We start from the raw sequence: 26,320 nt of genomic DNA, 5'->3' as shown, positions 1-26,320 counted from the left end.
TGTAAACCTCCCCGTGATCAAAAAAGCCAAAATTCCTCGGATGGCACTAGCCCCTGAGCCACGTGTTGATCAGGTGTGTTTTCCTGCTCCTTTCGGTATCCTTCCCTGCCACTGCAGGGATAGAGGAAAACACTACCTGTGCTCCCGATCCTTGAACCAGTCGCCCCAGTGCCCTGAAGACCCTTTTGATCGCTGCAGGACTTCTCTCTGCAACCTCATCACTGCCAGCCTGTATAACCAGCAGCGGGTAGTAATCAGAAGGCCGTACCAAACCAGGGAGCTTCCTGGTGATGTCTCAGACCCGGGCCCCAGGGAGGCAGCAGACTTCCCTGTGGGACGGGTCCGGTTGGCATATTGGGCCCTCTGTTCCCCTCAGAAGGGAATTGCCTATGAGAAGTATACTGCCTATGAAAGAAGTATACAGGCAGGATTTTGATGTCTTACTGATTTTAAAGCAAAGCCTTGGCTGTAGTTCACAATGAAAAGGTGGTGCGATTTAGGTGCTGCTTTGACACTCGGGAGACTTGGCCTGCCGTCCTAGTTCATCTAGAAGAGTATCTTCACTGTATCTTTTTCTCGCATCTGAAATCAGGATGATGATAATTCCTATCTGTTAAAGGTGTTCTGAGGATGAATTGACTATTATTAGACTGGGATTATAAGCTCACTCTGTTGTTATATGGGAAATGAGATTCAGGCCCAGAGATTTCTTTTTTGTGATTAATTCTCAGATGAAAGATCTGCTAAGGACCCTGTACACCAACACGTACAGGGGTCTAGACCAGGGTCACTGAAGTTTTCAGGTTCACAGTGGTTTATTTGCACCTTGGATGAGATGCTTGTATACAAGTAGAGAAGAATAAACCAGTTTGACACGCAATTCTGGAGAGCAGCAATTGTTGCTTCTGCTGAAAACTTTTGTAGCATCTGGTTTGGATTTCTGTGCAGTAGGAAAATGGAAGATGTAGGGTAGGGCTCCCATTGTTTCTTCTGGGAATTTGTGGAAGGAAATAGTAGCTGATAGGCCGTGTAGCCTTTGCATGGTGAGCATGATGTCTCCGATATGTCAGAACTCTGACACATGTAGCGCACAGGAGGCCAGGGCACATATGGGAAATCTTGATGCATTTTGTATTCCTGTCTTTTCAGCCAGTCAAAATTTGAGCTCAAAAAACAAAACATGAAAGCAGAAATCTGAGCATATGGCAACCCTAATTAAGGGGGTGATGTTATTTTTTTTCACCTTCAGACTTATTGCAGTTATGCTGACCTTAGTGCTCTTTCCTTTCCTATGGTGCATTCAGCTATTCCCATGAAAAGTGCTTTCCTGAGCAGGGAGACTGAGTAAGCATGTGCAATCAAATACCTGTATTTTTGTTTCATAAGAAATGATGTGCTTTCAAAATTTCTTTTCAAACTCTCTCATAATTAAAGTCACATTTCAGGGGGCTTTTGTGAAGAAACATGAAGGATGCCTCTCCTTTTGGAGACTGAGACTGAGATCCCTTTTCTGACTGATAACAGAAATGAGTCTTGAATGTAGGTTTGACATAAATCAAGCCAGTGTCTTTGCTATTGGGTTTAGAGTCAGTCTGTCTTCTGCTTGGGGCTATTCTGCTTCTTATGAAATATTCATCGGTCCAGAGAGACAGTGTGACTTTGTATAACTTGATGGTGAAGGAAAATTTGTGGGATAAAGCAGACCCTGTTTCAGGTTCTGTCCCTGCTCTAAATCAGGTGATTTACATCCTAAGTGAGTCCATAGGCAGCAAGGTGATAGTGTTTATCTGCTTTCTTTCTGATCTTTCTTCTGTTGCACATTTTCTGTTGTGGCCCTGAAAAACTCTTAGATTAGCTGTTGTGGTCCAACAAAAAATATCTTGCAGAAAAATTCTTGACCAGCTCTCTCAGAATTACTTAGTAAGTTATGAATTACAGAACAAGGGTGCCAATATGTTCTAGGTAATAGTACATAGGGTTTCCCATTTCATTTAATAAGTCTTTGCTAAAGTCAGCATCTCTGTTTAGATCCTTGGCTTGTTTGCAGCTGCTATATTCCTACTTTGCATATGACAATGTAAGAAGAGGGTCTAACACTGTCTTTCTTATGACCAGAGCTTTGTTTTTCCCTTTTTGTGTGTTTCTCCATAATTTAGATAGCTTGACAGTGTGTCTTAGTGGATTTTTAATTTTGCAGAACTTGAGTCGATTTGCTTCTGAAAAATTAACCAGTCTGTGCCCTTGAAAAGTCATTGCATCTGTTATTACCTCCACATGTGATAAGTTTAAGAAAATGATTAGCAAAGGTGTCACTCATTTCTGCATGCTGTATATCAGATCGGACTTGCTGTGAAGTAGTGAACCATATTAAAGCTGTGAAATCAGCCCTGCTCTACAGGGACTAACAACCAGCTGCACCAATTTTACTACTTTTTTCCCTTGCAGATTCAGGGATGATTGGAATGGAGTTTGACAGTTTATTTACAGATTTGCTGTGACTGACAGGATGCCAGAGGGGAAATGTTTGTACTCCCTGAAGATAGTTTTTGGTAGCTAAGGCTAAATATCTGACAGGACTTTTGTTACAAAACAGAGTGTGATCAACAGTTGTGTTACTGCAGAATTCAGTGCATCTTTTCATTTAAAATACAGCTAAAAATACAGAACTAAAGCCAGCATTTGCCTTGATGTAAAGTGTCCGTACAGAAGAGATGATGTGCGGCACTGGTGCATTCATGCCTTCCAGTCCAGTTCTGATCTCTCATCCCTATAAGAAATTAGGGAAAGGAGGATGAAAACCACTCACATTCCACCTTCTTTCCTCTTGGTCACTGATTTTCAAACTTAAAATTTGTAGGTTCCATAAACTTTTCGATACGGAACTGGACCTCTTACATGGTAAATTCAAGTCTCCTTGACAACCGACCTGCTTCTCTTACCTTATGGGCTGCCAAGAGTTCACGGACCATGCATTGAAAACTTACGTCCATGTGTGTGATGTTAAGGCTCCTTGCAGTTTAACCTTGAAATGAATAAAATAGAATTAATCTTGTTTTCCTCTTATATTCATTCCTTGGCTTTGAAACTAGGGCAAATAGACTTTTTCTTTTCATGTCATTCTGTTTCTGATTGTCAGTGTAAATCTGCAGTAACCTAACTAAAGTATCTTCATGGTGTATAAAAATCAGTCTTATACAATGATACTTTGAAAACAGAAACCTTTTGGAAGAAGGTGCATGAGCTATATACTGTGTTATATACAATATATGCGTAGTAATATTATACTCTGTATTCCCAGAAAAAGTATTAAACATTTGATCAGGAAAGTATTTTTTGTTCATTAATAGCTCTTTGTTCATTTAAGAGGCACAGAAGCTTTTGTACATTGAAAAGGTTAATTATGCTTAGAGTAAAGGTACTTGAATAAATTGTGTGTTTTATGGGTAGCAGAGGTTGAAGGTGGGCAGATTTGTCTAGCACAGAGAAAAAAAATATTTTTATTAGATTGCTAGGTGTTAAGAAGTGCTGCCAACTAGCCAAGTGTAATCGGAGTATTCATGAGCAAGAGATATTGATATATTGCAGGGGACAGAAAATACGCACCTGAGTGCCTGTGTCCTTACCTGCATTTAAGCCAGTCCTACTGGTTATGTCTAGTATCACAGATTTTAGTAGGGTTAATTTTTTTCTTAATTGTTTTTGTTGTTGTTGTTCTGCTTGGATTGGTAATCTACTGTAGACTGGATTCTTTGCTGTATATTTTTGTTATAATAAGGCTATGCATCAAGAGATACGGAGCATAATTAGCAAAGAATAAATGAGAAGGCAAAATGAGCCTTTCTGAGTCATGATCTTCTAGTGAAGTATGTCCCTTTTTAATACTTATATGCCAGATGTCACTTACAGAAAGACCTGAATACAGCGTGTTGTACCACAACTCTAAGGAAGATTTTTCTGGCTCTTCGGGTATTAGATCATCAGGCTGAGCCCACCTCCCCAGTCATGGGGTTCTTCTGACACAGTCTTTACTGTGGATACAATAAGGTTGACAAGTGAATCCTTGTTGTTATTTTTTAATTGTCAAGAATAAAAGACATATTTCTGGGAACGGAGACTGGCATCCACCTCAGCCCTTGCCCAGGTAAATTCTCTTCTCGTTAGACTATATGGCCATGGTTATTCCGGACCTGTGGCTGTGGCAGTCCTGGCTGCACGGTAACTTTTCTATAAGGGATGGTTGTCTCTGTCCACACTGTTGTTATCCATGCAGTCAGGCAGTTCCTCAGGGAGTGAAAGTGGTGGCTAACCTATTCCTATGTCTTGCTATCTTGACTATTAAAAAGCTTTTCTTGCAACAAATCTAACTCTGGCATGTCACAGCTTAATACTGTCAGGCTTTTGTTCTGTCTGTCCTGGCTATGGAGAAGAGAGTTTATTCCCTTTCTCCCTGTGGATGATTTTTTTATCGTGTTTCCAGTAGGTTTGATGTTAATATTGCCTGTTTATAAAAGTAGAAGCTCTACCCTTAAGGGTGAAGGAAGGTTGCCCAAGGTAATGCAAGAAATCATTGATGGTGTAAGGCAGAAATACAATCCAACAGCCCTGAATCCTGCTTTCCAGCTGTAGTTCTAGTCTAATGCCTTTTAACAGATAGAAGACAAAAGTAGGTATAATGTACTTTTGTTAGAGTTCAGACAATCCTGAATGTGGATCATAAAATCCTTAGCTTCCAGGTTCTCCCTGTTGCTGTGAGAAGTTGTTAGGTGCCCACCGAGCTGCCGTATTCCTGGCTGCTAGCATCATTCCTGCCTTGATTAGTACCTCACACTGCAGTTATTACGGCTCATGCCCGTGTGCAGGTTGTGACTCTGTGAGCTCTATTAAAAGATACTGTCATGCTTTTTAAGGCCCAAGAAAAGTGACCAAAATAGTTAAAGAACAGTCAGTGACCAGGATGCCTAATATTATAGTTGAAATTCTTCAGTAGTTGGATTATCTTATTAAAAAAAGATTAGATGATATAGTAGGAATGGAGTGCTTTGAGATCAGCAACAGAGCTGTGAACTGGAATCACAAGTATTACTGAGACTGTCATCCAGTGCCTAAAGAGAAAAGCATAATTACCACGAGAAGGTCATTTTTCTAAGCAAAGGACAGTTGTAAACTGCCTTGACCAGGAAAAAATCAGTATTTGTTGCATTGCGTCATTGAATTATTCATCAAGATCAGACACTTTCTTGTTCAATTTACTTTGTCATTTTCTTCTAGCTTATTCTCAGCAGTTTGGATGAAAATATAACACAGTAGCACCTGCTTACAAGAGACGTTCAATTCACTAGATGTCTTGATTGGAAAGACATTTGCTTTGGTCTAAGCTAAAATCAAATGCTCTTTGTTTTAATGGGATATTCATGTTTTATGGACAAATAACTCAAATTGGTGTTATGATATCTTTCTGTTAACGTGTTCTTATTATTTTAGTGAGTTATTTCAGGCCCTTAATTTAGAACAAACAAAATTTACTCATGGATCAGATCCTGCATTGTTTCTTCTGTTCTATACAGCCTCTGTTGAAACAAGTAGGTGTTTTCCCAGCAGTAAGATTTGATTGTCTAGAAAGGTGTAAACATTCCTTTTTCTGAAATTGCTTCATGTATATAGGTGAAAATAACACTCTCTTAGGAAATTCCAGGCATGGTTAGATTGTTTCAAGACCCTAGTCAGAGTACTGAAATGAGTAAATAGTAATTTCTCTGTTACTTCACAACCTTTTCTTCTTATACACAAGTATATAGAGAAACTCAGGTACATGAGGAGATCAGAATCTGCCCCCATATGTTCTTCTCACCATGATCCCTTTTTTTTCCTCTTTTGTTGCTTTCCCCCATAATTTACTTCGTTTGCATATTTTAGTGTTTCATACCATGGTGCCTGAGTCAATTTTCTTTTGAATAATTAAACAGGTACATGCCCTTGGAAAGTCATTGCACCCTTTATTGCCACTTAATGTGTTAACTGTGAGGAATTGGGAAAAGATGTTGTGCATTTTTGTTGACTGCTGTTTTATGCAAGGATTGGATATAATGGAGTGAATGGGACTCAGAGAATATGCTGTATTTTGGTGTATGTGGTGAACCACATTTTGGGTACCCAGAGGATGTACCCAGACTGGAAAACCTTGTCCTGTCCTTTTGCCATTTCAAAGGAAGATGTGAGCAGCCTCTTACTTTAAAATAATAATAATAATATGAAATAATAATAAAAAAGAAAAATTGATTGATAGAGTCAGTGGCTATTCAGTGATATCCTATACTTAGATGGGGCTGGGTTTTAGGTAGCAGAAGGTTTTGGCCTCTGCAGAAGAAAATTTAAAGAAAAGAATTGGTCATGTGTCCTCTGTGCTGTGGGTTTGGGAGAAGGGGAAGAGAGAGAGGACAGACGGGAAGAGTTTTGCAGCTTTTTAATAAAGGTAGCTGAGACTTCTCTGGAGGGGTGGCAGAGTCAGGCTGGGGATTGGGGTGGGTAATGCGCTCTGAGCTGCTCTGGGGATGGCTGGGTTAACAAGGAAGTTTCTGTAAGCAGTGGAGAGCTCCAGGTTCTCATTAAAATCCTGAGCCAGGTGAGCTTGAGCGTAGCTGTACTACAGATGCAGCTCTAGCGGCGATATTATAGGGATTTGTTAAAATTGTGCTGGCTTGGATAACTGAGTCACTGTTTCCATTGTAGGAACAATGAGTGCATACCAGGGTAGGCCATTGACAAAACGTGCTTTGCTAAATTGCATTTTATTTTACTATTGTCTGCTAGTCATGCTTTACTTTCCCCCCTCCTTCTGCTAGTGAATACTCTTAATTGTAAACATATTTCAGTGTCTTTGGTTACTCTAAAGGACATTAAAATGTTGGTTTGCCTTCATTGCTCATTCAAGCCCTACTCTTTGCAATTAGGATGCTACTAGAAATTTATATTGATTTTTAGGTGGGTGTTTTCCTTAGGATAGGACATGTCTCTGCTTAAATGTTACAAAATAAACCAAGGCAGTTTGTATTCTTTAATGCCAACAAATAGGTTGTTGGGATTGTTTGACTCGTTACTCAGCGTGCAGTGAGTACCGGGGAGAGATCCTGGCTGATCCCTGCGGCCAAGGCAGCTGCCTGACTCCAGCTCCGTGGCAGGGAGGTGAAATCTCTGCTCCAGCTGTCGAAGGCAGAGAATTCCTTTAAAAAGCAAAACTTCTGCTCGGTCAAGCTTGAGGAGCAAGTGCAGTCTGCAGCTTATACTTTTGATGTTTGAGTTGATTAATAAATGTAGAAATAGAAAGAAAAGGTTATGACAGAGTGGTTTTGGATTCAGTGCAATCAATAGTGATTTATTCAGAGAAAAGGGACTCCACCCATCGATACGGTTCTCTTCTCTTGGCCTTTGGAAGAGTTTACCATAGAATTGCCCAGCTGTGATTAAAATTTCCCTGTGCTAGCGTGGCTGATGTGTTCAGTCAAATGCTAAATGAAATGCGTCCAGTTTTGGGGTTCCTTAGTGGGAGAAAACATGGGGAGTATGACAGCAGTTTATAAAAGAGCAGCCTCTAGAATTGAAGAGATTAACATCTCAGGGAAGGCTACAGGCGCAAAGCATACCTAAATAATGATCATTGGTTAAAAGGCATCAGTGCCTTGGAGATAAAGAACTGTTACAGATTGTAAAAGAGATTATCAAAATCCCTCAAACCAGACAGTGTTAATGATGCAGATCGTGAAATGTGTGGTGACTGAGATTTAAATGTGTGTTTTGATATGGATTGTATGATCGCTCATCAAAAGCTTCAGACCTGTTGTTTTTTAGAGTGTTTTCTTTACTATCTGAATCAAATATGTCAGCTCTGCAATCTGTGGCAGGTTAATTGAAATGCAGCGAGAGTGCAAAATCTGAATCAAGCATGAGGTTGGCAAACTTTGTTCGTACTTTTATTTATGCAGTTCTCTAAAAGTAACCACTTAGCTTGAGAACTGTTGATGAAATTAGTGTGATTTTCCATCCTTCTTTAGATAGGAAGGATTTGGGCCGTATGGAGTCTAAAGGAACAACTTCAAAGATGTCATGTTTGACTGGGTTGAGTGAATGTATAGCAGGAGCTTGAGGAATGTCTTATAGTAGTATTGTAGTTACTTTTCAGTGTCAAGTGATGGACTTATCTCACTTGAGTGAAATTCTGTAAGTGGCATGCCAAAAATAGCCCAAGGTAGTTTTTGCCATCTTCCTTTTCCTCATAAACTGTTATTTAATTTTATGTGTTTGAATTTGGTGACATTTAGTGCACATTAAAGGGAGGAATTTATAATGCTAGCTAAAGCAAAGGGTATTTCAGGTTTGTTCTTTGTGAGCTGTTCTTGCTGTTCTGCCAAATCCACATGCACCTCTGCCTGTTAGAAACCTGTGTCACACCATGCCAGAGCTTCTAATTGGGCTCCTGCCTTAAGATCGAATGATATCTTTAGAGACTGTTTGAAGGAGGGAAAAAAAAAAAACCCACCACCAGACATGAATTTGTAAAAGCCTTTGAACTACAGTGCGAGGGGTTGAAAACGTTCTTTCCTTCTCCTTAGCTGGACCTTTGGTTCCCATTGCAGTGATCTCTTGGCGGCTTTAACTTTTATTGATTGTACGGGAACATGATGGCAACTAAGGATGGTTCAGGTACTAGGATGATCCACCAGGTCCGTGTACCCGCACCCCAGGTGGAGGGGATTGTGATAAGGGCAGGCATTAAAAAAAAACCCCTTTGCCATCAGAAAATCTCCGCACTTTCCAGTGGCATGAAGTTATTAGGGTGTTTGGGAGTGGATGTTTGTACTAAGGGGTTGTATTGTTCAGTACCCAACAGTGTACCCTTCCTAGGTCTAATATTTCATTTAAAAGCAATTTGCCTGAGTAAAATAAAATATGCATGATGGGTGAACACAGATGAGCTCTGTTAATGTATTCTAATTAACTTGCTAAAAATATTTTAAAATCTTAATAAGCTTAAAGAGAATTTCTGATGATTAGATGCAATGTTAATGAGCATGGTATAAAAACATAAGAAGGTAAAGTAGATAGCTGATTGGCAGTTGCAGTGCTGTCTGTATAGCTAACATTTTTCTTGTGCAAAAGAAAGATCTTTGGGTTAAATTTTAGCTTTTGTTTTGGTAGCTAATTTCTCAAGATCTATTTCTAGAAAGTTTAATGAACAAAACATTAAAAAAAAAAAAAGAATTTGCCTGTTTGATTTGGGGTGGAGTGGGGATTTTATTGCTTAATTATGCCTTAGAAAAAAACGCTAAGGACATTTATAATAAAGTATCTGTGTTCTTTGTGTGTGTGAGAATGACTCTTTTCCTTTTATATATGCCATAAATCTCAGATTGTAGTTCTTTTTCTCTCCAGGCTATTAGGTTTCTGCAGACTGTATTTCATTCCTTAGCACCTATAGTTGCTTGGCAACAGCATCAGATTTACATGAACCCAGCCCCATGAATGAATAGTTACCTGGAACCTTTCTGTGTGGAAACCCCAAGAAACGTAGCGGTTCTCCCATTCAGTATGACAATTATTAGGAAATATTAATTGCTTCTCTCTATTCATCTTTCTGTAGCCTTTATTTTTCAGTTAAAGGGGAAAAAACTGTATTCTCTGTTTAGTTCTAGCCTGCCAGAGGTCACAAAATTCATTTATAAATAATCCACTTGGAAAGCAGGAGGTTTATTAATAACGGAACACTTTAGTAGTGCTTGGAGCCTCAACTGGTACAAGCGGTCCCCAGTGCTGTATTCTGTAGCTACAGAAAGAAGGAGGTTCAGAGAAGTGAAGTAACCCACCACAGTCACATATAGAATGTCAGCGTGGTTTTTTTTCTGCTAGTAAGTTTGGTACAGGTTTTAGGGAGAAAAAGGAGCAAATGTTTCCTACCTAGTATATTTGCTTCCCTTCTTGGCATATGGAACTTCGTTGAACAAGCAAAATAAACAGATTTTCTGCTATCTCAGCCTAGTGTTTTGCAAGCAGGAACACCCTCCTATCAATTAATTTTATTGTTGCGAAGTACTTTTGGACGTGAGGAAAAATTTCTTTACTGAAAGAGTGGTTAAACATTGGAAGAGGCTGCCCAGGGAAGTGGTTGAGTCCCCATCCCTGGAGGTATTTAAAAGATGTGTAGATGAGGCGCTTAGGGCCATGGTTTAGTGGGCATGGTGGTGTTGGGTCGACGGTTGGACTCGATGATCTTAGAGGTCTTTTCCAACCTTAATGATTCTATGATTCTATACTTTACAACCTGTAGGTTATTTCTGTTGAGAGGAGTAGGAGGTATTAAAAAAAAAAATCAAGAAGAAAAATTCTTCACCAGCACCAAACACAAAAAAGTTCTTACAGGACTAGGAGAGGAAGAGCTACAGGCAATATTTGTGGATGTCAAAATAGCTGTAATAATTCTTTTGAAAAATCTTGTAAAAAAAACACCCAAATTGCCTTGTTTTGTAAATTCTTTTCTGTTTTTCAGCTGGCTTATCCTTTGCAAAAATAAAATGATACTTGGGCCTTGACTCTTTTCTGTTGTGTTTCTAGAGGCCTTTGTTAATGTTGTTGATAAGATGCAAAGACTGGTGCTGAGGAAAGCAGAGTAGTCCTAAGATCTGGTAGAGAACTGGTTTGCAAATCTAGATCCCAAACTGATTTTTCTCTAAGTTTGTGGTGGTTTGGGTTTCTCTAAAATCAAAATACCCAGTAGGATGTTCTTTCTTCTCTTCACTCAGGTGGCGTTCAAGGTCAGGTCATCGCACCCTGTACCTTTTAATTATATCCTGTGGCTTTAGGTAATGCTGAACTTGCAGCTGATTATTATTATATTTTCTCCTGTGGACATGTCTTGCTACTGATGCACAGACTCTGCAGATTAACTTATGCAGAATCGAATGCGTTTGTGATCTAAGTAATGAAGAGGCCTTTGTTCTATTCTTGGTTGTTCTACTGATTTTGTGCGACCTTGGGCGGCTCATTTATCTCCTTCCTTGCTTTTCTCATTTTAACCTTCGATGGATGGTGTCATGTGTTGATTTGCCAATGTAATTTTCTGTTTCCCTTAGAAGATTTGCAAGGCTGAATATTGTTGCATATGAGGACAAATAGTTTTTAAAAATGAAACAATGATGGTTTTTGTGTTTCTAAATAACTCAGTAGCAAGCATTATTTACTGATGTGTGATCTGTAAAGCCACATGTGGTAATTATACACATCAGAGTTGTGGGTAGGCATGGGAGGGTGTATATTTTGCTGAGTTTCAAGTACGAATTTCTCGTGTCAGAATATTTTGAGGAAATACTGAGCTGTGCTGCAATGCTAGCAAGAGAGCACATAAAAAAAAAAAATTGTCATTTTCAGTCAGTGGAAAATGTCTAAGGTAGCAGTGACCTTTTGGGTTTTGTGTGGTGTGGGGTTTTTTTTGGTGTGTGTTTTGTTTTGTTTTGTTTTGTTTTTTTTAAAAAAAACCAATTTCTGGGATCATCTAGCATGCTCCTGACTTTGGGTGAATGTCTCACCTCCAGTCCTGGGAACTGAGCAGCAGGAATTGTAAATTTGCATTTCCAGTGTTCCCAGAGGCACTGATGCGTAGCTCAGTGCAGAGCCCTCCTGAACTCTGGGGCTTCCTGCGGCGGGGACTGTAGGACGCCTGACCTCTTACTATAGGACTCTACAGAGCATGTGTCTGTTGGAGCTACAGACCTTCAAAGCCGGAACATTCTCCCAAGAAACCAGGCAGTTTTCTAGTGCAAGGTTCTCTGTGGTTTATCAGGAGTTTTTATAAACTGGCACTTTCCTACTAAATATTTGGATAGGCAAACTGACAACATGCAGTGTCAGATATTCTAGGGAAGGCATTTTTAATGCTCTGACCAGCTCTGCTCTTTTTTGATAGCGGTTTCAGTGGTGAAGACATTTCTGCCAGGCACTGGTAGTATACCAGCAGCACTAAGCATCGGTGGTTTGTGGTCTTGAAATTATGCTTTTTAATGAGTACCAGAACTTAATATCCTTAGCTTATCAAAAAGAAAGACAAGATGCAATTTAATTGTGGTCTGTAAGTGCCAACACGTGAAGGGGAAACCCAATTCTATAGTAGTGTTTTAATTGGAAGGCTAAAGCCACAAAGATCGACTAGAAGTTTAAAGAATAAAAATCTAAATTATGGGAGAAGTGCAAATATTTAACTTTAAAGGTGTTAAACATGAAAACAGCCAGTAGACACAGTAAATTCTCTGTCGCTTTGAGTCCTTCAGCTGAGGTTTGTGTCTTCTTCAGATTACTGTAGTTCAGTGAACACAGAGCTGGGCTGGATGGTGGGATCACTGTGTGAAAGTTGTGTGATCTCGTTTAAGCAGATGGTGCGCTCTGACCTTTTACATTTTCGGAGCTCTCTGTAGGTAGGTTATTAAATAGCTGGATGTGATGGCTGGATTTCAAATGCCCAGTTTGGATCTCCTCTAGGTTTTGTTTTCAGGCTGGTACCACCTGCTTCAGAATATTTTTTGAGAATCAGTTAATTTGTCACATTGGCTCCAGATTTCACGTTTATTTGCTGAACGACAGGAATTCTGAAGTGGACGGTGAAGGCAGAGGTGTTGCCAAGAGTCTATGAATAATTGTGGAAGCATGGGGTAAATCAAAGCAGGTTACGCTTTGTTATGTTAAGCCTTTAATTGGAGCCTTGGCTACTTTATGAATGTTTGGACAACTGCTGAATAGTTTTTGTGGTGATTAGTATTTTTCCCCAGCACACACTGTTTCTAAGTTTCACAGTTCTTGCCATATCCAAACTTTGGGTAACAAAAGAGGAAAACTTTGAGTGGTCAAAAAATAAAAAATTAAACCTGATGTAAGCCAGTTCCATTGGTACACGAACCCATTTTACCTTACTAATTCATGAAATACTTATTTTTTTTTTCTTTAAGGAATTAATTCAGAACCAAGAATTTACACAAGTTAGAGACAGCCAGGGTTTATTAAATTACTTCTAGTAATAATGTCTTCAGGAGAGGACTTTTCCCCAAATACATTTTCAGTCTTGAGCAGACAGATTTTAAGTGGTCCTTCTAATTTGTCTTCCATTTCTTTCCTTAAAAGCTTTCACTGAAATATTTTTTCAGAATATTCAGTCTGAAACTCTCGTGCTGAGTTGTGGATTTTTTTTTTTATACATTACCATTGGAATTTATCCCAGGCTTCATCAAAATATTCTGTCAAATAGAGATCTGCATCTCAAGAAAAAAATCACAGCGAATTGATAAGCAATTGCAGCTCTGCCATATTGCTACAAGAAGTGCAAATATTTCAGAGGGCTTGTTGCGAGCGTGTCAATGTATATGTTATAACAGTGTTATGACTATTGATCTGCTTGTTCCCAAATAAGTCTTTACCATTCATGTACCAAGGTTTTCCTTGCTGTGTAACTCTGCTGAAGTCAATGAAGTTGAATTGTCAGTGGGGTTGTATCTTGAGTAGATTTTGTTTCCTATAGTACATCTTAGGCTGTGTGTGGTTTTTTGGGTGATCTGCAATAATTTAAGGTGCTGTTAAGGGAGAATTTATATACATGTTTTTCTACGTTTCTTTTTTCTGAAATCCATCAAAAAGGGGAAGGCTTTGAGTCAACGTTAAATTTTAAATTCGTATCTGAAGTGAGCTAGACTAAGAGGATTTTCAGAGTTAGGTGATTTGGTGTCTCTAAGTTTCAGGTTGTGAAATACAAAGTTTTGTCTTTATTGAAGCAAGGTCTTAGGAAAGCCAAATTTGGCATCCTCATGAAGAACAATTTCTGCTATTAGAAGTTGCTTGAGAACATAAGGTGACCTAGACTATCAGTAGCATACGAGTCTTGACTACAGATACCATTCCTACTCTGTTTTACTTAGGTGTGTGCGCATCTACTCATTTTAGTGGTATTATTCTTGCCTTACAGCAGTGAGCAAGAAGAATCATGCCTGTTCTCCCCTACATCATTGTAGAGACTTTATCTATGTAAGTAGCATAAATGTCGAGAATATTAGCCTTATTTGTCATTGCTGCTGAGAAAATCGAGGCTTTTTTCCTCTGTTGAATTACAGCTGGTATGATAGTAGCTGTAGCCTTAGAGGCTGATGATCAATTCTATCCTTAAAAGTTGTTTTTCTTCCCCAGGCACTGCATTTGAAAAATAAGAATAAATTCTATGTCTGGAAAATTTTTGACATACATTTGAGCAATTGAAACCCTCAGTGAAATTAAAGCACGTTATGAAATATGAAAACTTCTTTGCTTATAAGTAAGAAAACAGCCAACCTATATGGCAAATATGGCTTGCTTTTCTCTGTAATAGATTAGCTGACGCTTCAAAGTGAAAGTTAGAAACACTTCTAAACAATAGTTTTTGAATAGCTTTTAGGAATTACTGTATTGTTTTTAGAATTGTAAAGGTGGCTGAATTTGTTTGAATATTTGGCTTCAAGCTTGTAATTTATTGACTTCGACAATTGGTCTAAATTTAAAAAAAAGAAGGAAAAGGAAAAAAAAGAGTGTGTTCCAGTTTACATTACTTTTGCCTCAATCAGGTAGATATTGTCTAATATGCTGAAGGCTGGTTTGTGGCAGTCTTTTTTTCTCTGTTATGGAATACTTGGAGATGTCAGAAGTGATGCAGCACAACGAAGTAGAGAAGCAAATGCCTTTGGACCCAGTCTAGAACTCACAGGGACATAAAGGGCGCTCAGTGCCTTGTACATTTTCATATTTAAAAGGGTATAGACAAGAGAAACCTTTTACCATAGCAGGAGTCTAATTTCACAGTCTTTATATGAATAAGAAAGATTAGCATGAATTTTGGAAGAGTTAATATGCAAGGAGGACGATTTTGGAACACTTGTTTTATAAGTGGGACAAAATAATCACATATTTTTGTTTTGTGTTTCTTGAATGAAAAGCTAGAAAATACTTTTTTTGAAATTATAGTGTTTGGAGTCAATCAGAGAAATAAAGGAGGGGCTGGTACTTTTCTCATTGCTTGCAAATTGTAAATTGCAGTTATTCGCAATCATGCTTATAGCTGGCGTGGGTTCATGTGCATAATCAGCTGCTTTTTGAACGCATGTTCTATTGTTCTGTTTTATTTATGGATTCAGTTGTGATGAGAAAGATGTTATGAAGTTGTTTGGATGGAGCCTTGGAAATGTCTTTTAGGAGTTTTGAAAGTCAGCGAGTTCCTGGAGTTTGGGGTACAAACCGGGGCTGTGTGTAGCACTGGAAATTTAGATGAAAAAGTTGAAGAGTTTCAGCCTCAAAATGGAAGGTCAAATTCTGCTTTCGGACTTTGCAGTGCATGAACGCATGTTCTATTGTTCTGTTTTATTTATGGATTCAGTTGTGATGAGAAAGATGTTATGAAGTTGTTTGGATGGAGCCTTGGAAATGTCTTTTAGGAGTTTTGAAAGTCAGCGAGTTCCTGGAGTTTGGGGTACAAACCGGGGCTGTGTGTAGCACTGGAAATTTAGATGAAAAAGTTGAAGAGTTTCAGCCTCAAAATGGAAGGTCAAATTCTGCTTTCGGACTTTGCAGTGCATGAGCCAGCAAAATTCTGCCCCCCCCCAGCCACATTGTTACTGTCCAGTTGAAATATAGCCAGATCCAAGAGGTCAGGAGTCACCCCATCGATTTCAGCATCCGGACCCACTGGCAGTCTGATCTGACCCCACTCCTGGTGGAACAGGAGGCTGAATTTCTGCCTCCAGTCTCCTTGCACAAATGATGTGGCAGCAGACTTTTGGTGCTAATTATCAGCGCTAACCTTCTGATTGATGCAAGTTTGCTTATGTGATTATTTTTCTTAATAGCTATGGTTATGTGCCAAGACCATTAGAGGGGATGTCGGACTGCTCAGGAGAGACTCGCCCTGTGTTACTGGTTCCACTGTCTCACTTGCTGAATCCGCTTGGACAATGCTCTTTGAGTCTGCATTTTCTAAAATCTTTGTTTTTCCCTCCACTTTTTGTCTTAATGTGCTTAAACTGCTTGCTTTTCTGGGAAGGCATCAGTTCTGTGTTTGTAAATATACAGTGATGCAGGACTTCAGTCTTTTTGGGATGACTGACAATGGCTGAACACAAGTAACAGTAATTTCTCTCTCTTCTCAGTGACAGATTTTTTTTTCCTCCCTATGTGCCTTTCAATGAAAGCAATATTTTGGCTGAAAACAAGAGCCAGTAGATGAACTTTAACATCACTTGATTCTTGCTGGATCTCTGTGAAAGGCAGAATGGGAGTTCTTGTGTGAGTAGTAACATACATAGAGTGGGCTGACTTCTCAGCCTTGTGTAGGAAAGTGCCTTATGCTCAGTCTTCCCGCATAAGTGAACTTCTGTACTTGGGTATTCCCTCTCTTCCTGTCCAGTAGAAATTATTATTTCAACTGAATTTCATTAGATCAGTCGCCATATTCCACAGCAGATAATAGATCTGTAGAAGATGTGCGTGTTGCAGGACGACACCATGCCATGTGTAGCTGCAAACACTTTCTAGATAGGGTTAAAATTCTGTATCAGCTCTCTAAAAAATCATTAATTTTCAAATAGGAAGAAAAACTGGTTGGTTAGGTACTATGCAGGGAGCTTTTAATTAAAAGATGTTTAAATCTGATTTTCTCAACTGTCAAAGAATTGAATCCATGAATTATGTTTGCTACAGTTGTTGTTTGGTTGGGGTTTTTTTTCGTAACACTGTATTTAAGTTCTTTCTGTGCACTGCCGTAGGGGATAGATGGTAGCTCCTGACAGATTCAAACACATCTGGCTGAGAACACTGCTAGTGATGGATGAACGATGTCTTTGTTAATGCGCCGTATACATAAATGATGGGCTTTCTTTCTTTATTTATAAGATGTATCCAGTTATATACCTCAGAGTAAATGTCCACTGTTCAGTAAAGCACACAATATTGGCATTAAAAAGACAATCCCTGAAATCAGTGATCAAGGCATTTTCCTCACTCTCCAGAGAGATTGAAATAAGAGGTAAACCTAAAATTTAGCAAATTCAAGTTCTTTTGGGACCTATTCCTCATCTGTAAGAAGTGACTGCAACTCAACCAGGGAAGCTGTTTTCTCTGCTCTGGCCGTACGCAGAGCTGCTTCTGGAAATGCAGTGCACTGGGTTCACCTGGGATCACTCTTCCACGTGGCCTGGATGGATCAGTCCCACCAGTACAGCGGGTCAGATACTCTTGCCAGACAGTGATGGCTAAGGTTCACTAGGCTGTTACCTACTGGGATATGTTTCGGTGAAGTGAGCCATCCTAATTATTTGAAGTGGAGGAGAATGAATGGTTTTTCCCTTCATGTAGCTTCAGCCTAGGGTTTTGTTTTTTTTTTTTTTTACTGGGTATCTGTGTGTGTTTGTACTCAGGAGCTGATCCAATTTAGAACTTGAGATGATCAACCAACATTAGAAACTTCACAGTGTAAATTAAGTTAGTTTATTTTATCAAGTAGCTTAGCTATATAACAAAATAATTCTTAGTATTTTGCTATGAAAGAATTAGTCTGAATTAAGATGGTTGTGCCATCAGGGATAATCAGGGTGTTAAACACTTTTAGACTTGAGATCTGTTTGCCCTCTTGGTAGATATCGAACTCAGCTAATAGTAGAATAAATGCATACTCATGAGTGGTTTGTATTGAATAGCTAATGCTCTGTAAATTCACCCCTACTTTTCTTATGGTAACTTTTTTATATAGAAGTATCCTGAATTACAGTTATGACATAAATTGATAACGTAGCCAAAACCTGAATCTTCTGACCTAGCAAGGAGTAAGTCTCCTGTCCAGTCCTCGATTCCTAATGCAAAAATGTTATCTGTTACAGGGGCATTGGAGTCAGCTAGAAGGCACATATCAGCCCTACCTGGCCTATCAGTTACAGTGCCAGTGAAAGCAGACAGCAATATATACTGACAGAGCTCCGAAACATTTGGGAAGTTGTGGAGCAGAAGCCCTAAGACAGAGAGCTGCCATCCAGATGGAAGTGCAAGAGGCAGTTGAGCTAAGATATGTTTGCAGTTTTCACAGGGGAGGTTGCTGTTTGGCTTTACCACTTTTATATTGTCCACCATTCTTTCCTGATGGTGATAGCCCAGCAGTTTATTAAGCCCCTTTCCAGAGGCAGTGGAGAGCAAGCATGCTTTATTCTTTGGTTTTAGCTGCTGTGAAGTGTAGCAAACATGTTTGTTTCTCATTCTGTCTTGCTGGCTGTCTCTGAAATGTGGTGTTTTCATGTTGGATGTGGTAGTTCTGCAAGAATTTATATTTGCAACAAGGTTTAGCAAGACAATTGAGACTACTAGGCAAATCATTTAGAGTTCAGTTTGGTTTCTAGGAACAGAGGCTTACTAGTTATTTTTCACTGGTTTCTGTGCTATTATGTTGTTGTGATAATCTTGGCAGGGATCTGTCACTCTGTGTTGGTATAATTGAAACTTGTTTTCCCTGAGGAATCACTCTGCTGTTTGTTTTATTTGTTTACTGACATTGACAGAGATCCTAATGGCTTTTAAAACCCAATTTGTGCATCACTGAATATCCTCCAAAGAGGAAAATAAAATTAAATTTATCAGGAAAATAGGGTCCCCCATGCAATGCTTTGTCTGGGTCTTAGACTCCACCTGAGCACCTAGCTGGGGGTCTAGAAGTGGCATGGTGAGCTGCATCTTCTCTTTATTTCTAATTCTGTCTTCAGGACTTTTGTCACTAAGATACTGGAAGGGATAAATGACAATAATTTATTTAGGGCATCAGTGTAAGTTGACCAACTTTGCCTTGTGAGAAATAAATTATCTTTAGCTTTTATTAAAAAGGAGGTTAAGATAACAAAACAATAACCACAGTAAAATTCCCCTTTTGGGAGGGTATAGATGATGGTATCACTTATTATTGTCATAAATCAGGGTAGTTAAGTGTTTAGATTTTTAAAATGTACGATATCAAAGTATTGATGCATTTATTTTGTTTTAAGCCTTTGAAGAATTTCAGTGAGATCATTTGGACTACTCACCTTCATAATGCCTTGCTGAATTGTGGTTATGTACATACATTGGGTAGATGTATGGCTTGTTGCATGCAGTGCTCCAGAGGAGCATGTGCTCAAATAAATGATGAGGCACAGGACAGACATTCAGGAATGTGAGAAGGAAAGGTGGGTTTCTTTAAGGACTAAAGCATGCAGGATAATTTTTTTAACACCCCCAAAGCTGTGGGTTTGCACTGGATGAAGATTCAGATTTTTTTTTATTTTATTGAAGTGACTTAGACCATCTGTAATTACCTTTTGACACACTTCCTTGTCATTCAAGCATGTAGGGATTGCCCAGGTTTCAGTGAACTCTGACTGTGAACGTCACAAAGAGATAAGTTTGGAAAATACTGCTGATTTTAAAGGTTATCTGTCAGTTTGTATATATACAGCTGTGAGCCAAACTAATCTGACCTCAAACCAGAGCCGTAGTATAATAACACTCTGCCTTTCTTGTTGTATATCTCTTTTGCAAATCTCCCTGACTGTGATAGCACTATAATAATAATAGATCTGCGATATTTGTGTTGCCTCTTCTAAGGAAGTGTTCTAATGTGCCTTGGAAAGGTGGGTAATTAGTCTTATCTCCTTTTTTACAGGAGGTAAATTAGAGGTACAGAGAGCGAGCCCAGACCATCTGACTCCCACCTCCTTGTTCTCATTGCTTGGTTCAGGAGTGCAAATCTTGACAATATGCACTTTCAGTCTGATCTATATGTTGTATTGCATTGCAGTGCCCGGAACAAGGATTTTGGCTACTGGTGGTGCATCCCACAATAAAAAGATCTTACAGGTAAGTAGAAAATTAAATCCTTTGAACTGAACTTGCAGTTACATCTGCATTGTTATTTTGATGTACTGAATCCAAATCACTACAGCTGCACTGGAAGGTGTGGATATGGGATTGTGAATCTGCTGCAGGTTTTGGGGCTTTTCTTCAGGTTTAGTGTGGAAACTGTTAGCCCAATGCTGATTTTTGTATTGAACTTTAAAAGTTTTTTTACACTTGACTAGTTTTATGAATGTATATCTGAAGCACTGGTGATTTCCAGGTCTCATCACTTACATCAAATCAATCAGCAAAGAAATCAAGAGGAGACTTGATATGATACCTGAGGTTTTTGTAGTTTTTGTCATTCAGACCAAAGTTGGACCATGGATTTAAACTGGAGGGGGATTTTGCTGGTGCTGAACACTCAAAAAACCCCACCCCAAACAGACAAAAAACCCCAAACAACCCCCCAGACCCTGCCCTTGTTGTTCTGAGTACCTGTTACTAATTAGCATTGTGTCACATACTGGGAGGAGGCCACGCTTCTGTATAGTCTGTCCTCCCTCTTCCCACCTTCCTCTTCTGCTGCTGTTGCTGCACATCCAGCCCTGGTTAAGATCCTTCATCTGTCGTCTTGAGAACAGAGTACTGCATGCTCTTTGTTTCTGCCCATTGAGATATGGCAAAGCCTTGCTCACGAATGGTGAGAGGCCTCTCACGTGGCTCTTGCTATCACAGAACTAGCCATCTGGGTTGGGATTCATCTTGCCTGAATCCAGTCATCTGCAATGTGATGTCTGTATACAATCTGTCAATCCTGTAATAGTCAGGGGAGATCCAGTCAGTTACAGTGCAAAGGAAAACGGATGGTGTTTTAACTTATCAAACATAGATGTCTCCCTCCGGGTGAGCCAAAGAGCTTTCTGTACTCCACTGACTGCCGTGACAAGCTCCCTTTTGACTAGAGGTGCAGATACTGCGCCTGGAGGTAAATGTTTACACCAAAAGGCACCTGTCTTAATCTTGGGCTAAGTCCTGGCACTGAAGTTAGTCAACACAGGGTGAATTGTTTTCTGGAGATGCCAATCCCTTTCCGTCAGCTGGAGAGAGTCGAGAGGCCAGCCTCAGCTATGCAGCATACTCTTTGACAATTGCAATCATATGAAAGGAAGCTCGTCTGCTCTGCGAAACCTGAGCTGGAATAAATGGAAGTGGAAAAGCAAAGAGCAAAAAGCTCTCTTTCTCTCCTAAGGCATCTAAACCATGTGTTTGTATAACTGTTGGTTGTACAGCTGATTGGGACACAACAAATTTGGCATGTTTTGCCTGTAGATGTCACTTCTCTTCATCTGCTTTGTTTATTTTGCTTAGGAACTTGACATTGGGAAATTAACTGATAGGTTAATTGCTTAAAACATTGGTCCCTACTAGAGTAATTCTACTAAGAATACGTCAGGAAAGAGATTGGATTAATAGATGAGTTTGTTTTTAAAGCTGTATTTCCAATTTAGGTGCTAGGAGGATTTCCTTGCTGTGGAATGAAGGCAGAGAATTGAATGTTCTTATGACATGTAATTCTGCAACATACGCAGCTGAAAAATTGGGGGGATGGGAGAGTGGTTGCTGTGGTGCTTGTTCTTCATGTGTAACAATACAGCTGCTTTTAAAACTCATTAGAAGTGTCTTAAAATAATATGATCAATACAGTGTCATCTGCTTAATTCAATCACTGGCTAATTGGATCCTCCTTTTTAATTTAATCAAAACCTCGGAAACCATATCAGTTGCGTGAACAATAACAGCTTCCACCCTTATCATGGTCAATTTTGGATAATTTGTTCCAGGGCTACAAAAGACTATCAATTAATTGACATTCAGTAACTCCTATATTTTACACCGCAAAGGAGGCAACTTAGGAAAATCTGTTAAAAAAATATGGTAGGGCAGCTTTCTCCATGGTTCTGGGAAGCTTTTTATAACATACGTGGTGCTTGATTAATGACCACATGAAACACAGTGAAATATTTTTAACAGTAAAACCTCTAACAGTTTCTTTTAAAATTATTAATGAGAGAGACCACCGTTTCAAATGACTTACTAAATATATGAATTTGGAATAATTTTAATTTTATAATCATGTGGCACAAAAGGTAGTTATTATTTGTAGTATTACAGCACTTACTGTTCAGTATAGAGTAGAGCTGCATTGTATAAGGCTCTGCAGAGATGCAAAAAAAAAAAAAGAAAAAGACCTCTGTTGTCCGAAGGAATGTACAATTCAAGCTTAAGACAAGAAATACCTATTAGAGATGAGATGAAGAAGCAGATGGGGAATGTGCTGAAACAATACAGTAGTATTGGCTGGCAGGATGGGCAGTGGAACCAGCACTCTGTGACCTTATCATTTCCAGAGGGCTTTTTAATAGATACCATGATTAATTTTCCATTTGTCTTCTAGCATTGAAGCTCATATATTGCTCAATACTTGCTTGCAAGCGAAGTTAGGCAATACTGACTTGGCTATCTTACCAGAAGAAAGTGTTTTAAGTGTATAAGCTCAGGCTTTCATTGGATTCTAGTTAGCAACCAGCCACTTTTGTTTAAGATTATGAAAATTGGTGATTTTCAAAGGTTTTGATTTGCAGATTCCACACAAACTTTCAGAGAAAGAGACAAAATCCTGTAGAAATGTCACATACTATTTTTTTTCTGTAGCATATATGGAATGAATTTCTTAGTTATCTTTTATGAAGCCCTGGGGCTCATGATCAGTAGGGCTGTAAATTCCTGGATCGGGGTTGCGGATCACTAATCCAAATGGTTTGGATTCCTGGACACTCTGGCCTTATTTTAGACTCAATTATATGGATGTAAATCGGGTGACACACTGTTCCCTTTGGTGAAAGTAATAAAACCAGCACAAGTTAAATCTGAATTGTTACCTGCTTCTTGCGTTGCTCAGCCCCGCTCCGGAGCCCTTCGCCTCGGTGGCTTCGCTGAAATGGCGGGTACATTGAAGCTCATATATTGGTTGATAGCATTGAAGCTCATATATTGCTCAATACTTGCTTGCAAGCGAAGTTAGGCAATACTGACTTGGCTATCTTACCAGAAGAAAGTGTTTTAAGTGTATAAGCTCAGGCTTTCATTGGATTCTAGTTAGCAACCAGCCACTTTTGTTTAAGATTATGAAAATTGGTGATTTTCAAAGGTTTTGATTTGCAGATTCCACACAAACTTTCAGAGAAAGAGACAAAATCCTGTAGAAATGTCACATACTATTTTTTTTCTGTAGCATATATGGAATGAATTTCTTAGTTATCTTTTATGAAGCCCTGGGGCTCATGATCAGTAGGGCTGTAAATTCCTGGATCGGGGTTGCGGATCACTAATCCAAATGGTTTGGATTCCTGGACACTCTGGCCTTATTTTAGACTCAATTATATGGATGTAAATCGGGTGACACACTGTTCCCTTTGGTGAAAGTAATAAAACCAGCACAAGTTAAATCTGAATTGTTACCTGCTTCTTGCGTTGCTCAGCCTGAGGGATACCTGCAATCCTGGAGGTGATGAAACCAAAATGGAAAGAGTTTGTTGACAGTGTTTTTGGAAAAGAGTTATTGAACCTTCTGTGTCCCTATCCAAATATGTCTTCATTTTTCCCCTTCTGTATCTGTTTTCCTAAACCTACACTGTGGGGAAGAGCACATGTACTCTGTGAGTGTGAGATGCTTGGTTTCAATTTCAATGCAAAATGATGTGTGGTCGAATAACTTTAGTATCTGTTGGATACCGTAACAAATTCTTTGCCTGTAAAATTTTCTTTGTATTGCTCGAGCCAAGTTGAGAAGTGTCTTGGTATATCTTCATAGCTAAGGATCCCTCGAATACAGGAAAATTCCTGGTAGATGTAGAGACTGTATAAGCAGCTTCTGTGTCATTCTTCCTGCTAACCCTAATATGATGGGAATGGTGGAGGTGAAGAAGACAGGCTTAGCAGGCCTTCATACTGCTGGAGCTTTTATTTTATCAAAGTTGAGAACTGAGGAGCCATGACTGGTTCCTCTTTCCTTCCTTCCCACTTGGCTCAGCCATAAACGTGATGGAGGGAAACAGGCACCAGTTGTGGGTTCCTGAGCAGATTTCGTTGCCCTGATGTAAGCCTTTGGCATGGGTTGATTGTGTGGGCTTACGAGGGAGACGATGCTTGAACCCAGACTCCTCTGAACTTGTAATAAAGAGATCTGGAGAGAAATGGGACTTTGTTTCCTGGCTGCAGTTACTTCTCTAGCTCAGATTTACCAATACGCTGTTGTGTCACAAGTTCAGGACTCATTGTTGCCTGCGGTGCTTCTTTCTGTGGGTACCCAAATGCTTGGCTGGGGTGTACGGTAGTTATTTGTTTTCCTAAGCAGTGATAGGGGATTGCTTATCCCTTGTCTTTCATGGACATGCGTAACCGATGCTTTGATACTTCTCAGGTCCTGTCTGATGTGTTCAACACACCGGTGTACACTATCGATACCGCCAACTCTGCTTGTTTAGGAAGTGCTTACAGAGCAATTCACGGTAAGACTGTAAGGAGATACTTCTGAGCAGTCTGGGCATTTAATTTCAGTTGGTTAATACTTGGGATTAACATTACTTGAAAATGAGGGGAGAGTAAAGCTGTGTGGATCTGACTGGAAGGTCACTCAGGTCAAAGAGGGTTTTTTGCTCGTAGTGCGCTTGGATCAGGCCCAAGAATAACATTTACATTATAATTCAAGTCTGGTGGCTGCTTCTCAACCAAGGGATAGGGCCTGGAACCTGCTGATACTGACAGGGGAAGGTCTAGGACCTTAATGTGTTGAGTTGCTACCTCCATGTGCTGCTCTTGGAAGAATACAGCCAACTGAAGGTGTTGGTGTAGCCTGCTGCCCCGGTTTGTAGAGCAGGCTGTAAACTGGATTGCTGAAATGGTCAAACCAAACAAAAGATCAATCCTAGAAAAGAAGATCAGAGAGGGCAGGGACAACAGGACCGGTAATACTGCTGGCCAAGTAAATGTTGTTATAACTATATGTATCTTCCAGCTTTTAAACGTCAAGACGAAGGATATGCAAGGTGTCCTGGGCTCCATGCTCGAGTACACACTTTCTCTTGTAAAAGCATAAATCTTGGGATACTCTTAGGTTGACCAGTCATTTTGCTTGCTGAACTACATTACTCACTGTGATGCAACAGTCCAAGACCAAGATTTAAAGTGTTAATTAACTTATATCTATTAATGCATGCAGGTGTATGTTAAGGGTGGGCCATCAGCCATTTAAGAATTGAATCCCAGGCAGGAAATTTTATTCATGTATTTTAAACCAGTTTCTAATATCTTACAGCTAAACAAATCAAGGAATGTGTATCAAATTCTGAAGTCCTTATTTAGGTCAACTTTTGTTAGCCTCAGTTTTTCTGATTAGAAGCTTTAGGATTTGGACCTTAAGACATGGATAGCTTCTGTATAAGTTCATGTAAGATCATGGGATTGCAACAAGCATGGAAAAGATAACATCAGCCATCAAAAGAAATCAGGCAAGTTTTAATTTTAGAAGCAAATTCTGCTGTCACATTATAGCATCTGAAGACTACATGCTCTCTTGCATTTGAAAACAGCACAGAAAATTGCACAGACAAAACTTGAGTCGATGTGTTTAATGAACACAGCATGCTCTCCTCTTTATTTCCAGAAAAGACACAAGGGTTCTGTCAGGCAAAGTACACTTTTGCAGGACAGTGGAAACAGTACTGTTATATTATCAGTACGTTTGAAGCCACAGTGGGACCATTTTTCCACCTTGGTGGCCAAGTTTCCAAACTGTTTTTCTCTGTACTCAAACTTTGCCTCCTGCTTCAGAAGCCACTAGAAGCTTCCCAGCACCTAATGCTGCAGGCAAATTCCTTGTCCGTGAATGCATGTGAAATGTGGAGCCGTCATTAAAGTTTGTGCAGTTATTTTGTATGTATGGAAAATGTGAATTCCCTCTGCCAGTTTGGCATATGAAATCTTGAGGCTTGGTTGACAGAGCGTTTGAGTGAAGATTTCAGATGCCATGCTGATGGAGGGACTCCTTAGCTCAGGTACTCTGCCAGCCAAGCCCCAGGGGCATGCTGTGTGTGTTTCTAAATGGCATTTTTGATTGATGCCTTCAGCTGACTCACTCTTGGCCAAGCAAAGGAATTGAGTAAAAGTGAAGACTTGCTAATATAAATGAAATATTGATGGCAAGGGCTTCGTAATAATATTACAGTGTACATCTACAAATAGGGTGTTCCGCAGTTAGCCTGGGGTTCTTAGCAGATGTAACAAGGAACTCCTGAAATGCTGCGATTCACTTGCAGAGCAAAATGCTGTAGTAGCAGAACTCTCCTATTATTCTGCTTCCTTATATAAA

At 39.5% G+C, this 26,320-nt stretch overlaps 1 protein-coding gene across 1 annotated transcript in view; it reads left to right on the top strand.

Annotated features, from left to right (window-relative positions):
* XYLB (xylulokinase) overlaps positions 1 to 26,320 on the top strand; it is a 94,259-nt gene that overhangs the window by 59,216 nt on the left and 8,723 nt on the right. Inside the window, exons 16-17 of the mRNA XM_019474254.1 lie at positions 19,853 to 19,911; positions 24,374 to 24,461. Coding sequence (XP_019329799.1) covers positions 19,853 to 19,911; positions 24,374 to 24,461 — 147 coding nt within the window. The remainder of the gene's footprint in view (positions 1 to 19,852; positions 19,912 to 24,373; positions 24,462 to 26,320) is intronic.

The sequence above is a fragment of the Aptenodytes forsteri genome, unplaced genomic scaffold (assembly GCF_000699145.1).
Source record: "Aptenodytes forsteri isolate BGI_AS27 unplaced genomic scaffold, ASM69914v1 Scaffold296, whole genome shotgun sequence".
Classification (NCBI taxonomy): domain Eukaryota; kingdom Metazoa; phylum Chordata; class Aves; order Sphenisciformes; family Spheniscidae; genus Aptenodytes; species Aptenodytes forsteri.
Note: the sequence above shows the minus strand (reverse complement) of the source record. Positions and strands in the feature narration are given on the sequence as shown.